Source organism: Augochlora pura, chromosome 8 (assembly GCF_028453695.1).
Source record: "Augochlora pura isolate Apur16 chromosome 8, APUR_v2.2.1, whole genome shotgun sequence".
Taxonomy (NCBI): Eukaryota; Metazoa; Arthropoda; class Insecta; order Hymenoptera; family Halictidae; genus Augochlora; species Augochlora pura.
In genome coordinates this window covers 364,226-381,111 of record NC_135779.1, presented here as the reverse complement: position 1 = coordinate 381,111, position 16,886 = coordinate 364,226, and the positions used below count along the sequence as shown (strand labels likewise).

The following is a 16,886-nucleotide window of genomic DNA, read 5'->3' as shown; positions in this document are numbered from 1 at the left end:
CCTCTGCTCTTGATCCAGGCTTCCCCTCCGGGTGGGACGGGGGCCGCGAGGGGCCGTGGGGTGTTGGAGGGAGAGCCGCCGGGGGCACGGGACGGGTCCCCACCACGGCGTCAAAGGCTCTGCTCCCCTCCCGGCGCTATAATGAAAGATATTAACTACAATTTTATATCGAATTACCGCTGAAACACATTTCAAATTAGTTGGGCGTAGCCGCGGCACGAAGCGGAGGCGCCGAGGTCGCCGCGCGGCCGATTGGCCGGCTGGTTAGCGACGCGTCCGTCGATTGGACGGCGGGATAGAACGGTGGGGAGGGTTTAGGGCGTGTCGAAACGCCGGTATGGCCGCCCAGGAGCGAGCGGAGGCGCCCGAGGTCCGCTCAGTGCGAGCAGATCAGTCGAGGCAACCCGATGCACACGCACGCCTCGCCCAGGAGAGAACGTTCCCGTCGCCTGCCAGCACAGGACGCACAGTCGTGTCCACCTCCGGGCCATCAGTCGAGCCCGTTCCGAGGATTCCCGCGAGTTTCCGGAGCCGATCGCCCGCGCGACGCGATCCGATCCGATTTGTTTTCGGTCCGGTCCGGTCCGGTTCCCAAGAAGAAGAAGGACTAAAAACAGTGGGATCTCTAGTGTGGGAGTGACTCGAGGAGACGCTGCTGGTTCGCGACGGCCGGCCACCGAGACAGAGTTCGAAATAAACCGGTTCGTCGTTCGATCGGCCGACGCATCTTTGGATTCCGGTGATCGCTCCGGAGCCAGCCGGCGGAGGTTTTTGGCGGGTGGTTCTCGGGAAGCCTGTTCCGTAACGAGAGGCGATTAAGTAGCCGCTGGCGTGACAACGAGCCTTTAACCGGAGGGCTCCGCGCGCACGCACGAGCGTACGCAGAGGCGCGAGCGAGCGAGCGAGCGAGCGCGGCCGCCCGCGCGCGCGCGCGCGCGATACCGCGGAAAAACGAGAGGGAGTCGATTTTCGCGTCTCGGAGGACTAACTGGCAATTAAACGGCCGAGGAAAGGGAGAAAAAGGAAAGCGGAAATGGCCGGCGGACTGGCTGTTACGCGTGGCAATTATGTTAAGTGGCCAATTAGCAATTAACCAAGGAGACCAGCGGAGCGGCGGCCCCGTAATTGCGCGCTCGCAACGAGAACCGCGAACGAGGCCCGCAGAAGGCGAAGTCGAAGGCGAAGGCGAAGGCGAAGGCGAGGGCGGAGGCGGAGGAGGCGGCGCGGCCGAGTGAACGGCGGAGGAAGCGCAAGGTGCATCGCCAGCCATCTCACGCGCCATTTACTCGCGATTCTCGCGTCGAAATCGTCCGCGAGGCTCGGCGACCACCAAGTCTGCTGCGACCGCGACTGCGATTCGCGAGGGAGGCCCTCGGGTCCCGCAGCCACAGAGGGGAGTCGGCGTCGATGGCTCGGGCGCGCGCCACGGCCGACGTCCGATTTCAGTGAAGTGTGAGTTACGTTGAGAGGATTCGGTGACACCGACGACGACGACGACGACGACGACGACCACCACCACCAACCAGTTCCTGGCGAGAGGCGACCAAGCCACCGTCGACAAGATTCTGTCTCCCAGGTACAGGGCGAGTCCTGGGGTGGCGACAGAGGCGCCTGCAGGTGCCCGGAGCCCGAAGGAACCACCTACGTGCACCGTGATGACGGTCCACCATCATCAGAACCACCACGTGGCGGCACTGAGCGGCGTCACCGTGGCCAACAACGGTCTGAACCTGAGCAGAATGTCCGGCCTCGAGGCCCACCGGCTCGAGAACATCGTCGAGAGGAACGGCGTCAGCGTCGAGCGGCTGTCGAACGGCCTGGACGGCCGCAGCAACAATCACGCGAGCAACAATGGCCTCGAGCGCGGCGGCGACGCCTCCACCACCATGCCCCAGAGATCCCGATTCATGATCACAGACATACTCGGCGGCGCGTCCAGCAAGATGCACCAGGCGGCGGGGCTGCAGACCCAGGAGCCGCCGGGAAGCCCGCCGTCGACGCCCAGGGACCTCAGCGTCAGGCATCAGTCCAGGACGTCGTTGAACAACAGCAACCTCGACGAGGATAGCGACGCCAGCCATCACGACGGCGCCTCCATCGCATCGAACGGTAAGCGGCCAATTATGCTCCTTATCTCGCGGCGGCAACGCGCGCGACGACGCTCCGTTTCCGCGAAACCAAAGCGATTACGGACCCCCATTAAGCGAATCGTTTTCGCAAACTCGAGTCTCTCGACTCGAGCCGTCACGGCTCTTCGCGCTTCGACCGCCGATCCTTTCTTTCCTTCTCGACCACTCCACTCCATCCCGTCTTATTATTGCAACAACAACAATAATATTTCTTTGGTCAACGGGACCAACAGTTCACTTGCACCAGCAACAAATCTCAAGGGGACATTATTCGTATTCATGAGCAATCGCTGAATTGGAACGAACGAGACGAAAACCTAGTCCCGCTAAAATCTCCTATCAACGTCGTCGTCGATCGCTTGTTACCAGCTCATCGGACGCAGCCTTAGCGAATCGAAAGACAAAAAATCCAAAGAACGATCGAGCGGCTCGAGATCGGTGGGCTTCCACCGATTAGGGCAAGGGATAGCGTAAGCGATGCCCATCTCGGCCGTGCACCTGGCCGCGCGGACTTTCACGAAGGTGTCAAGGACATTTATGGAGTTTGGACGGTCCGGACTGGACCGGATGTTCGCCTCGCGGCCGTCGCGTCACCTCGTTGGCTTGCGAGCCGCAAAACGCTCGCCTGAGCCAAAGGATCCGATATTTCCCGGGAGATAAAAGAACCCTCCTCGTCACGGGAGCCTACGTCTGTCCCGACATCGTTTAGGAATTCTAATGGTCCCAAATTGGAGTCCGCCGCTCGAACGCTTTAATTATGCTACCCTCATTTGTTTCATTCAGCTTTTCTACCTGTAACGTTGCTGCCTTCTTCCTCCCTTCCCTCTCTCTCTCTCTCTTTTTTGTCTCCTTCCCTCGCCTGTCTCTTCCGTTGGCAACCGTGACCTGTTTCCAAAAAAGATGATCGTAGTACCTGGCCGACTGTCACCAGCTCGGATCAGTCGGCTTCTTCGCCTTCGGAAAACGGACTGTAATTCGTCTCGATGCTCTCTAATGGCTAGCTCGACCGGAAGTGGTGTCCAGTGACGACTTTCCGGTGAGTTTCTGCTCGTGAATCATGCGGAGTGTGATCGACGACTGGTGGAAAGCTGTGAGTCAACGATTCGTCGCCCCGTTCATTCATGATTCCGCTCGCCAGCGTTCAGAGTGATGCCTGTCGATACCGGTTGACAAATATCGGTTCGATAACGAATTCGGTCGAAGACGCGGGCATCGAACAGAATCGACACCTCTTCGATACCATTGGTACCGAAATATCGATAACGGAATATCTATGCTACCTAAAATTTCGATAGGCGTCGATACCCGCTATCACGTACTCTGCACATCCGTCTCGCGAGCCGCGGATTCGTCTCGGGTCAAGACGGACCCGAGGTCCATCGCAGGATCGCCGATCGACCGCAGGGCTGTTGACCCGAGAAATCGGCGCGATCCCTCGTGATCGATCCCCGTTTCGAAACCCGCTAGAACGCGGTTGGCCGATGTAACGATGCTTTCTTCGTTTTCGGCGCGACCGTTAATTAGAGGGCCCGGTTTCTCTCCGGCTAATGGAATCCCGAGCACCGATTACCCGCCGACCGAGTTTCGACACTTCCGTCGATTATTTTATTGATTCTTCTTCCTTTTCGGCTCTTGGGAATCCTGTCGCGGCGATCGTGCGAACACGAAACTGGACAAACGTCTCGGAAGTCTTTTTCCGCGTGCACCGCGCTCGCGATAATTGTCCTCGGCAGGCTTCTTTTTCTTTTTCTTTTTCTTTTTCCTCCCCCGTAAAGTTCGGTATTTCGGTCCTAATGGAACATTCTTTTTTTAAAACACGACTCGAGTCTATTCGAGATTATCGCCCCGCAAATATTTATGCGCAATTAAAGCTAAACCTACCGAGCTCTCAAAGCAAACCAACGCGCGTTCCTTTATAATTACGAAAAGACTTTATCTACTCAGACCTTTCGCTATCTTTGCTGTAATCTGCAGCGAGGGGCGGTCGGCTGACCTGTGAAACTTTAAATGAAACAGGCAGGATGTTTATTTTAAAAGTGACCATTCGTTTCAAAAGCCAAACATTTAAGAATTTTGCAATCTAATTATTTGAAAAATATTGCCGACTGATGACTCGGTAGTAAAATATTTCGGACGCTCGGCCGACGGTTCCATAGATTGCGTGCTGGCCCGGTCCGCCACTCGTCTACGACGCATCATCTCTACACTTTGAGACATTTGACGATATGGTAATATTTAACGGTAGCCGAGAGTCTCCTCCCGACTGCAAGAGGTTAACAGCAGCAATTAATCTCTTGCACGCATACGGTGAAAATGGTACGACAGAGTTGTCGCTCGGTGGGGTTGCGATCGTAAAAAAAAACTATTTAAATGTCCATCGGCCAATCGAATAAAATCGATCGAGGGTAAGTTATAGGGGGACGATCGTAGTTTCGGTACACGTCCGAGACGGTATCGTCGATTGCATCGAACGAGGGAAAGTGAAACGGCAAATCAGTGGAAATAATAAGCCGGGAGGAAAATAACGAAGCAGCCGGTCAATCTATTTTTGCGTGGCATAATCGCGAGCGCGTCGAGCGGCGCAATTTATCAGCATCGGGAACCGGGTAATGGAATCGTAATGGAACCGGCGCGGCAGCGGGGATTTGTCCGATAATCTGTAAAAAGCGGTGTTCGCACGGATCCGAACGGTACCCGTCGGCGGCCGGGCATTGTGGCGAAAGAATCGCGCCTCTCGCGCAATTCCCAAAGAAAGTAATTGTTCGGACGGGGCTAACAGATTCTTTCGGGTTGGTTTTTTCCGTTTTTATTTCGCGGCAGCCACCGACGGCGCGGTTCTCACAATCAGAAGCGGTATTAGTGCTCCGGCACCGTGTCTCTAATCACGTAGCCGTAGTCATGCGCGTAATTGTTCTTAATGTGCTTTTTGTGGGAAATAAGCCGATTACGGTGTAAGCGTATGAACTTAGCCTCGAAGGAAAGTGCCGTGGAACGTCGATCGAGCGGCACCGTCGAACGGGAACACCGCTCCGCAGGAGAGGCGATGCAAGCGGAGCGAGATGGAGCAAGAGGAGGTACATGTATGCGACGGAGAGAGAGAGGGAGAGAGAGGGAGAGAGGAGGGGGCGAAAAAAAGCCGAGTTGTAAATTGACGGAAATTGTTTCGAGATGATTGGTATTAGCTGTACTCCTATGGCCGAGTCGCGGCTCTATCCCGAGGCAGCTGGAACCTGACAAATGGCAGTAATTACCGTCTTTTTCTTGTTCCCGCCCCTCCATCGATGCTGGAGCGACGAGATCGTAACTCGACGGAGCATCGACGCGCGACGTTTAATCACCGACGCTGTTTAAAGTGTCCAATAACGACGGGACAAAGTACCGTTCGGGTGGATCGTTGTTTGGGCAAACACTGGGGACGGCGGGGACCGCGTCGCGATTGCCGCGAACGATATCCTGGCCGGCGAACGCGATTCCTCTTTGCTCGGTCATTCTAGAGTTTCTCCAAGATACATTTTTATTCGCGCGGAACTAGTCGGATCAGCGACGGACATTTCGAGCTAGAATTACGAAATGCGAACGCCGTTCCGCTGTTAAAGCGAAATAAAATTTAGTATCGACACCCGCGTTAGAATCCTAGATCGAAACGCAATGTGTCTTCGCCAAGAGAAATATTCGCAGCGTTATTGGCAATATTAATCGGCTGGCAGTCGTAGTTTAGGTTTGCTGCGCGCCCTCGGAAAAGAGAAATACGCGCGGTGTCGTTGCCGGTATTAATCGGCCGGGAGTTGTAAATTAGTTGGCCGCATTTAGCGCGACTGTTTCTCTCGTCGAATCGACAGCGGCGGCGGTGGCGGCGGTCGAGAACGCGGTGTCCCGCGCAGCTCCAGAATTTCCTGATCTTCCAAGAACACGAGATTCGCATTAATTGCGGGACACGGCGAGGCACATCCGCAGGAATCTCGAGGATCGCGGCTTCGCGGTGACTAATCGTTCTCCGCGGCGATAAGGATAACGAGGAAAATGGTCAACGAGGCGATAACAGAGTGCCGAGAATAATCAACGCGTTCGGCGCGCGCGCGGCGGGGCGCTTGCTATTTTAACGGTGCTCGGCCGTTGTTTTCTTGAAAAAGTATGCGCCGATAACGCGGCCACGGTTTTTCCTCGGCGCTGCGGGACGCGCCGCGACGCGCCGCGACGGGCTGCGCCGGAGCTGTTCGACAGCGTTATCAGTCGCGGTTAACCTCGCGCGGCTAATCGTCGCCCGGTGCGCGCCGCGCCGGCTAAAGAATTAATGAAGGCCAATTAGAAGGAGTAACGGCGTTGTAATTGCCGGCGAACACGCTTTCCGGATGATTGAGCCGGTGATTATACGCGATCCATCCTACCGATCTATCAACGCTTTCGACGCGAACCATCGTTTCTTTTGGTATCGTTCCGCTCGGGTTCAAGCTCTTTCGACCCGCGATACCTCGAGAAAACGTCGCGTGGTCGTCCTTCCGTTCCGCACCGTTCTTCTTTTCAGACGCTCGCGGTCCTTCGAGCTGGACCGATTTCGACACGGTCGACGAATTTTCATCGATTCTCCGATTACGGAAGGCGATCGAACTCTCGGAATTTTTCACGCGTCGACGATACAGGCAACGCGCGCGACATTCGTATTCGCGCGTATATTTTGGCAGCGTTTCGAACGTTTCACCCCGCCCGACGCGAGTTCGAAGCAAGCAAATGAAACTTGCTCCTATAAATGTTAAACGAGACTATGAAATGTAAAAGCAGATAAAGCACGAACAAATTGCTGTATTAGAATCGGAGCACTCGCGTGAGTTCGCGCAGGGTAGAAACCGAGAGGACGGAGATCCTGTATCACAGAGTCGAAGATCTCGTTCGGCGGCGGACTGCGATCTCGCGGGAGCAATCGCGTGTCCGCGATGTCCACCCTGCTCGATCGAATGAAGAATTAATGAAAGCCAATTAGGAGGAGCACAGAGCGTCGATGTAATTGCCGTCGGACACGCTCGCGAACCACCGGAGCCGACAATTTTCCGCGATCAATCGTAGATTTTGACGCGTCAGCCGCGACGCTCTGTCGTATTCGAGACGGACGGCGTCACGGCGACGGAACCGCCGCGCCGCGCCGAGGAAACAATTTTTCACGCAGCGGGACACTCGGCCGGCGTAAACTCGGCGTAAACTCGGCCTGCCCGGGAAAAAGGATAATCTATGCAGATTCGAAACTGAATGGAGACGCCAACTTAATTGGCCGACCGCGGGACTTGAAAATTTCTCGAGTCTTCGGATCGAGATGAAATCGAGAGCGTCGACTATAAACGAAATCGATCGATCGGTTAACGTCGGCGACGTTTTAATTTTTCCCTGGTCATTCGTCTCGTTATTTATTCCTCTAGCTTTTTTTACCGTTCTCTTTTTTTTCACTAGAGAGTTCTTCGCGAGAAAGTTCGAGTCGTTTGAATCGATCGGAAATAGTGATTCTCTTCGAAACAGTCTGTTCAGCGTTGCTCTACCGTCTCCGACGCAGCATCCGTGCCGACGATCGATCGCTAAAATTCCCACGAATTGCAGCTGACGAAAAGTCGAAATAAATTCGAACGAAGGAACAACAGAGAGGTGGGTCAAGACGCTTCCAGCGTCGAGAGATTAGAGATCACGAGAGCGATGGAGATTCGCGGGAGGAGGATCGAAGGAAGAATATGTCGAATCGGCAGACCACTTGAAGACGGCGTTCGGTGGCCGGGACGGCGGACAACGAGGCAGCAAGTCGGTTTTGAAGGGTTGTGCAAAGCGAGGTCAGCACTGTCAACGCTGGGACGAGCCGGCTTAAGAGGATTCCGCCGCTCGAATCTCGTTAGGGAGAACGCGTAGAACCAAACCGCGCGAATCCCGACGACGGCAGCGCGCTCGGCGACGGTCGTTAGAGTGCTTGAAGCAGAAATGTTTAGAAAATCCTCCGACGACAATTCGGCTTCGCGCAGATGCCGGCCGACAACGTTGAAAACAATAGGATTGATGCCGATGTGCGTTACGTGACGGCTGCTAGCCGAGTGAACGGGCAGCCATCGAGTATTAAACGACCGTGCCTCGGTGATCCGCGGAAAGGGCTTCTATCAAGCAGCCAGAGTCTATCGAAACTTTGAAAAATCGATTACTCGACCGTCGCGCATAGCCCGGAGGAGCCGATCTTCCGAATCCTCTTGCCAGACTCTGAGTAGCTGATTCGCTACCGAATCAACAACTTTGCCAAAGTAAATGGCATTTCTCGAGCACTCTACGACTACCGAGCTCTAAACGCGATTAATCCGCATTGTTTTGCAACGATGACGAGACTCGGTTCGTGTCACGCTATACCTGCCAAGCGCTAAAAACGAGCGGCTGACTTTATGTTGGCTCTAGGATCAAGGAATTTATTCTAAAGATAAATATTCTCGAAAGCAAATTAAACTTTGGAAGGAATATAACAGTAAATAACGCAACGAATCTGCTCGGGGACGAGGTTTAAGAAGGAAGAGCAAGAGGAGAGTGCCGCCGATGGGGAATCGATGGCCACGTCGATAGGCCCCTTTCCGGCTCCTTAAAGGACACCCTTTGACGTCGCAGCGAGGCCCACGACGATCCGGAGCACGGATTAATCCTCGGCAGATAGTCTCGTCAGAAAGCTGACAGCCGGTTCTCGTTTGTCAGGGTACTCGTAGCGAGTTGCTCGCTGAATAAAAAAGGAAAGAAAAGAGAAGAAAGGAAGAGGAGGGGGTCCGAGGGGACACCGGCTCCGGAGTCGAACCTCGCTTTCTTTCGCGGCGGCCCTCGCACAATTCCTAATCCGTGCCGAGATCTAAACGGTTGCCAATCATTTCCGGTTCTCGGATTAGTCGCGCGCGAAAAGTCGGATCGCCGGTGCTAAGCGCGTGAAACTGACTGCTGCTGCTGCCGTTCCTACTGCTGTTACTATTACCGGGGCCTACCTCCCTGGGCCCGAGAGAGAGAGAGCGAGAGAGAGAGAGAGAGCGCGCCGACAATGCGTTCTCGGGGACGAATGTTGGCTTCGTAAGCGGATTACAAACGATTTGTACACGCGCCCGAAAAAGCCTGCATTCGACGAGCAAACAGATCTCGTGCTTTTCCACGATCGTTTCACGCTCGTCTCACCGATTCGCAGGGAACCGACACCTCGGGACCGATCGACGAGCCACCGAGCCGCTGGCAGCCGGTTTCGATCGTTCGAGCGATTATTCGGTTTCCCTCACTGGGTCACTCCCTCGTGTTAAATTGCTCCATTTGGATTTTAATGTCTGCGCTCTACAGCCAAGGCTCATTTTCTATCCATCGAACAAGGCGGGTGGTGCTTTTTCTCTTTCCTTTTGAAAAGAAGTCGCGGCATCAATGGAGGAGCACAGTTTGATGGACGTAAAAGCGGCCGCTGTAAATTCGTTCGCGTAATTGAGGTGGGAGGCGGCTGGCAATTGTCAATGGTCGGCTTCGGGAGAGCCTAGGTTCTAGCAGCGCCGAAACTCGGTCCTTGGTTCCACACCAAGGCCGGGTCTGGTCACGCGAAAGTCGTGTTAGCGACTCGCCAAGTGGCCTCCAAGCAGTCGTCAACGTTGCTCCGGGGGTTCGTGTACACGTGTCCGCCTCCCCGTTGCCTCGTGTCGGACTCGGTGTGTGGGTGGGTGGGTCCCGGCCGTTTCGTGACCGCGCACCGTCGCGTGTTAATTGCGACTGCATTGGGACCCGCGTTCCCGTTCCCGTTCCCATTCCCATTCCCGCTCCCGCTCGCGTTCCTACGTGCGAGGAAATTTCGACAAACGGAGGTGGCGGCGGCAATTAACCGCGGTGACAGGGACGGATGAGCTTTTTTCGGAACTCCGGAACTCGCGCGCGCGCGCGCGCGCACACACCCTCGGAATTCGCTCGGCGAGGAGCATCGATCGCTAACGACACGGTCCCGCGAACGATCGGCCCGGCAAATTGACCGTTGGGACCCGAAAATCTCCCGTTTCCACGAAGCTACCGGCTGGCCCCAGCGCGAAGGGGTTCATTTGCTTCGCCTCCGAGGCCGTAAAATGCCCGTCAGATTACATAGCTTCCGCAATAATGCGGCACCGTTTCGGAACGGCACACACGGTGTGACCGAGTGTACCGGTGGAAACGATCAAAAATCAATTTTACATCGATACAGCTATATATTTTCAGACCACTGGCAGCTGAAATTTATTCATTCATTCATCGAATATATACGTAAAAAGTGTAAAACTTTGTCGTGAAATATAAAAGCGAAATTGAATTTCGGACGCAGAAGAATAGATTTGTAATATATCCGAGCAGAAACAAGTTGCAAGATGCCAGAAGAATTAAGACGGGCCGAGGACTCGTATCGGTCGGAGAAATCGCGACGAGAGATGCCCGATATGTATTTCGCTCCGATCGAAGCGGAATACCTTCTGGAGGACCTCGCCGCTGCATAAGGGCAACGAGAGGTGTCGAGTGTCGGGCCCCGTGCAACGATCTCTGCGCCGTCGTGGAAACATTATAGGGAAAAACGCAATCGGGAGTTACTGTCAGATCGAATTATGCGAGCCTAAGGTTTCGCGGGGTGCGTAACGAGCGCGTTTCTCGAATTTCACGGGGGCATTCCGCGTGGCCGGTGAATAGGAATACGACTGGCGGTGTGTCCCGGGGCTCGTTCGCCACCTAATTAGCTAGGACACCGGCGCCGATTTTTCCAGACCGGGCCCAGACCGCAAATATCTTCGCAAGGAAATCGAGACCCCGGGGTCCTTTCGAATCCGGAGATCTAGGCTAAAAGGAGCGCTCGGTTTCGAGACCGGGAAACGAGATCGCCGCGGAAACACGAGGTTGTTGACAGTGAAAAGCCTGGGACAAGACACGGTGGAGGAGGGTGAAACGGGGACACCGGGCGAGCCGCAGGGCGAGAATAGGGGAGCACCGCGAGTAGCTTACCCTAATTGCGAGTAGTCGACTTGGAAAGTGGTCTACGCTAGCTTCGGCTTCAAATCGGATTTGCTCGGTACGCGTACATCATTCGTAAATCGAACGCTCGAGTCGCTCGTTCGCTGAAAAACGATGGAAGCCGCGTTCTTTCGCTTCGAAGGTCGCATATCGGCGACTCACCGCGGATTCGTTTGCAGGGATAACTTGACTTTTCACATAGACACAATAGACACAAATTGTGTCGGATGAAAAGCTAAGAAATCGAGAGAAGGGCTCGAGGGTTGCGATTGATACAGCGTTCAGGTGAATCCGGAATGTTGCGCAAACACGGCTCGACCCCCCGAAGCGTCGACGAGCAATCAATGAGGCCCGGGCCATCGCGGCGATGTTCGGGGCACACTAATTTGACACCGGCGTCCCTGGGTAGTTTGTTTTTGAAACTCTCGCCGGCAGTTTGTCCCCCGGGGTGACTGCAAATAGAGTGGGCAGGCAATAAAACGTTAGCCCTATAACATTATCCCCGGTGTTCTCCACCCTAAAGGTGGCGACACGGTAACACAATACAGAAGAGGGGTCAGATTCTACCCTTGACGGGAACGCCGCCCTTCCGCACAATGCCGGAGGGTGCGCGCACGGCGAACTATGAAAGGATAGCGAGAGCGACACGGGGCCAAGCTCCTAGGTGTGACTCGAATCGGGAAAGAGACGTTTCTCTCCGTGCACCGTGGACGTTTTGTGTCCGTTTCACCGCAGAAGATACCCCTTTGACCATCTCGTGGCACCCCGGATCGCATTCGTGCCAAATTAGTCGCTGGTCCCGGAAATAATGCGCTAAAACCCCGGCCTTTCGACGCGGTGGTCAAATCTTTACGCGGAATAACGATCGTCTGCAGCTGTTGCGAGAGATCGCACGCTTTTCTTAATAATCCTAGGAGCTCGAACGCGATTATCGTCGTTTATTCTGTCCATCGAAAATCTAACCGTGGACAAAAAGATTATGGTCCAGTTCAGTAGATGGGAACCGATGCGAAACAGTTCGAGTCGCGATTGCATGCATGGTGGGCGAGGTGGTTCCGAGTCGGCCGGACAGATCATAAAGCTGGTAATAATAAAAGTTTCGCAAACAGTTGGCCCTCGTTGGTTTACGGTCTCCGCGGCGGGCCCGAGCGAGGAAGCGATGGAAATAAGGCAGGACAGAAGAGCGGAGCAGAGGAGAGTCGGCGCTCGCAATGGCGGCAGAAGGGTGGCGCGTAGCCTCTCCTCCATTGTGTGTCCCGGTAGCCGCGATTTTATTTGCTTATTGCTTTATTTCTCTCGGCGCGGCTCGGCGCGGCGCGGCGCGGCGCCGGGAAGCTCGCGCCGCTGAACTAGTCCGTGCAGGTGTGTGCGTTTTTACCCGCAAAGCTGGCGCAATGCCGTTAACATTCGCGGAATGTAGATGTAAAACCGCACGTAACAATCTGCAGTAAAAAGCGCGGCGCGGGAGGAGGCTGCTGCGATCGCGTCGCGTTCGATGGGAACGAGCACGAACCGTCTGGTCGGATTTCCTATTTCTTAATTTCCCGCGTAAAGCCTCTTTGTTTCGACGGGCCTTCCTCGGCTTTTCCCGGCTTCTCTCCCCGCGGTCGCCCGCCTCCCCCGTTCCGTTCTCTTCCGAATTTCAAAGAAGCGCGAAACGAGAAACGAGAAACGAGAAACGAGAATCACGGGAAGCGCGATTTCTTGTTTCTTCTTTTTTCTCGAATCATTAGCGAGTTTTCTGCGCCTACAATGCTTCTTCCCTTACGGACGATCGCTCGTCGCTGATATCGCTCGTTCGGCGGACTGAAAATGAAAAGAGAGAAATGCGACGACGAGAGAGCAGGGCTTGGGAACGAGCAGTTTACGACTCTTAATTGACGACTCCGGACACGTCCGTGGAGTGGCAAGCCGCGTAGATCCGGCCCGATAAGTTTTGACATACCCTCGTTGCTCCTAATTACAGCTGTTGCGAGTCCGTTCCGAATGATATTCTCGGCGATCTGCTCGTATAAATGATTCAAATTCCGTCGAGTTCGCCACCCCCCCTCCCCCTCCCTTCTCCTGTGCCATCATGCTCTCTCGAGGCCCGGCGCTCTATCCTCGCCGGCCATCTCGGACTGTAATTTGATTTAATCGGTTCTAGTGGAACGCTCGAAAAAATACGCGTGGTTGCTCCTGGCCAGGACGTAATCGGTCCTCGCGAGCGCGGACGCGGCCGCTGTAATCGCCTGTACATCCTGCAGGTGTCGCGTTTCCTTGTAAAACAGGGAACGTTTTGCGTGAACCCGGCCGAAGACGATACCTGCCTGTCGGTGACGGGGACGACCATGCTGGCACTAATTGCGGCAGCGAATAATTGCTCGATAAACATCCTGTTAATCTCGCTTTTATGTTCCGTACATTGTACCGCGCCGCTGCCTCGCAGCACGCGAGGTCCTCGTTTCACCTCTCCGTCTCTCTCTCTCTCTCTCCCTCTCTCTCTCTCTCTCTCTCGCTCCCATACCGTTTCCCCGTCCTTCTCCATCGCTCCACACCGTTTGTACAATTCGCTCTCTTTCTCACCTGCACGCGAAACACGACAATTTTCATTGGCGCATACACGCCGCCGCATCCGGTGCGCCGTCGTATTTCTGACGTCTATTCTAACAATTACCCGCGCGGCCGCAATTAAAGTAACGCAACTCGTCGCATAATCCTTCCAGCGAATCGCCACACGCCGCTGGAAATATATCCACCGCGAGCCGATTCGCGGAAAAACCCCCCCACCGCCCGAAAGAGTTGGAAAGTTTCGGGCCCGGCCGGTAGACTTCTGCGAGCCAACTCGAGAAGAATAAAGTTTCGCGGGGGCGTATGTCGCCCGACAGCCGATATGACGCACGATGTTTGCGCGGAAGTGCCGGAAAAACCGAAACTCGACGTTTCGCGTTATGTCGCGGGGGAACAGGTGGCGGGGACGGTAGACGGCCGAGTACACATAGTAGCTGGAAACGTTGCGGAACGATTCGAGGACAATCGTTAATCGTTCATTTTGCGATCGTAGTGCCTAGAGCTCCGCCTCTTACAGGAACTCGATTCGATTCGCGTAGCTGGCTGGGCTCGTATATTGGGAGTATAAGCGTCGGTCGCGCGTTAATTCGATCGATCGTAGAAACGAGATCGCGGAAGCTGAGAACGGGAGAAGCTCGGAGAGTTGAACATTCGAAGCGATCCGTACGCGGTTCGATCGCTATCCGGCGAACCGAGACTTTCGCCGTCGTTTCCTCGAATAGCGCAGTCCGAGGAGCCGTTTTTCCCGAAGAGAGGGTGGCAGCTCCGCCATCTTTGGCAAAGTGAAACACACAAAGCGGTCTCGTAAAGAGCGCCAGCTCACGGATAAAGCCCCGGGGTGGTACGTGCTGTGGGAGTAAGCGGTGGAAGAAACCTAGAAAACGTACTTTTCCACAGGAAAAAGTGGAGAGACCGGCGCGGAGAAGACGGAGGCGACCGAGGAAGGAGGGAAGGCAAGGAACAAGGCAAAGAAGGAGAGGGAGGGAGGGAGGGAGGGAGCGGAGAGGAGGACGACTGTTTCGCGATGGTTCTCGAGTTACTACAAACTCTCTCCGCGGGCGGAGGTGGGACGGGAGTGAAAAAGTTTCAGTCCAACGTCTTGGAAGTGTCTAAAAAAGAGGACTGCGTCGGTTGAGACCCGGGGCTCTAAGTGTATCACATAGTAAATTTAGTTTTCCAACCTCCGTTTCCACCGCTCGTCCCATCCCTCTCCCTCGTGGCCCGACCTCCGGTCGAGAGAGGAGAGCGAGAGCGAGAGAGAGAGAGAGAGCCGACGCCGTCTGCGATGGAATTCCGCCCGTTTCTTTCCTGAGGGATCGTCGGCCATCTTTGCCAACATGGCGGACCAGTCCCGGATCCGTTCGAGCGAATCTGGCCGATCAAACGGAGGCTAAGAGCCACGCTTTCGTTCGAGTTAACTCGATCCACTTTGCTCTCTCTCTTTCAGGCCCCCTCGTCTCGTCGCCACCCCGTGTCTCTCCCTGTCTTCCCCGCGCGTCTTACCCCCCGCCCTGCCAAAGCCGAGCTTCTTTCTTCCACCCACGACCGTTCCAATCGATGAGCTCGCGACAACGGGCCTTTAGATGCTTTCCGAAGCCCGCGGCTCGGCTCCCGCGGGGCTTGGCTCCCTGATCGGTCCCCTGGTGGGACCGTCTCACCCCCTCGCAAGGATCCGCCAATTTTCCATCGACTTCCATTTTCGTCTTCTCGTCGAGAAGAGTACGCGACGACGAGACGAGCACGAAAATCTTGAGATCTCTGTTACCCCACGCTACGCTACTCCGTCCACGAGAGTAGCCCCCGCGCGTAGAGACGTAGCAAGATACCGCCCCCCGATTTCCCTAACCGGCCAAACGATCGTCCGAATTAGTCAGCCATTGCCGAAGGGCGATATCCTGGATCACAGAGAGTTTGGGACACGGACAGGACGGCGATCGCTTCGGCCAGGATGGCAGCGATGGAAATGGTTTCGCATCGACGGGGCGTGTTATTTCCCTGTGACGGGCTATAGGAGCGGCTAGAAAATTGCGTCTGCACGAACGCGAAAAAATACAAGAAAAATAAAGGAACATCGTTAACGAGATTCGTGGGGGATGAACCGGGAACGGGACGGGGAACGGGGAACGGGGACGGGGAACGGGGACAGGGGGAGCGGGCGAGGGCTGGTGTGCGTCAGATTTGATCCGGGGAGCGCGAGAACGTGTGTGCGCGCGTAGTCGCGCGTGTGTGCGAGAGTGGGAAGCGCGGAGAAGCGCGGAGAAGCGCAACTTGCCGACGTGTATCGGGTGTAATCGGTTTCCTCGGGGAATCCCACCCTCTCCGTGGGTTGCCGGCGAAACGGGGGGATAATTTGCGGCGTCTCGACGCGGCTGCGTGGTCCAATCCGCGATACCAGCCAATCGGCTCACGGCTGCGCGGACTCCGGCTGAGAACAAAAGGATCTCTCCGCCGCCGATAGAGAGGCGGCCGCGATCGCCATGCGGGGACCAGCAAAAACGTAGCATCGATTACTTCCCCTACGGGCCGAGCAATAAAGCCTCTCTCTCCCTCTCTCTCTTCCATCGAACAACTCAACCCCTCCCGCCGGCCACCCTCTCGAACTTGTCCGAGGATCCCCGTGTTTACCGTTGTTGCGGCGATTTTCGTTGACCCACGCCGCCAGGGTGGATCCCGTGCTGACTTATTAACCCCCTACCCAACCCTTCCCACCGGCTTTGTATCGGCTCGCGCGATTTTATTCTCGCTCTTTTGTGGGCTTGACAGACTGCTATCCGGCGGCATCGTCGTCGCGCCTGTCGCGTTCCCAATTCAAAGAAAAACCTCGCCAGGAAGTATCTTTGTAATTGGTTCGCGCGTCGAAACGTTCAAGTTCGGATGCAGATTTCTTATTTTGAGCGGCTGGACTGCATCGTGCCCAACAATCGTGCTCAACAGCGCGCGTTTCCACGTCGAGTCGATAACGAAAATTATTTCAATCATTTCAATTATATCGATTTGTCTCTCGCTGCTAAATTGCTCCTCCTCGCCTTTGTCGGAAATGCTGGCACACGTGCTTCAAGGTTTCTGCGTCACTTTACAAAAATAGATGTTGAATTAAATTATAAGATACGTTGCTTCGTTCGACATAGCTCTTATTCGGATTTAAAAATTAATCAACGAGACGACCGTTCGAACACCGACATCTGCCAGACGCCCATAATTATTGGAAACGCCTGAAACGAGCGAACA

The 16,886-nt window shown here is 55.1% G+C and overlaps 1 protein-coding gene across 1 annotated transcript in view; it reads left to right on the top strand.

The window, feature by feature from the left end:
* Positions 1 to 388: 388 nt before the first annotated feature.
* Positions 389 to 16,886, top strand: part of LOC144474301 (uncharacterized) — a 31,210-nt gene continuing 14,712 nt past the window's right edge. The window contains exon 1 of the mRNA XM_078189023.1: positions 389 to 2,109. Within this exon, the coding sequence (XP_078045149.1) occupies positions 1,656 to 2,109 (454 nt within the window). The 5' untranslated portion in view covers positions 389 to 1,655. The remainder of the gene's footprint in view (positions 2,110 to 16,886) is intronic.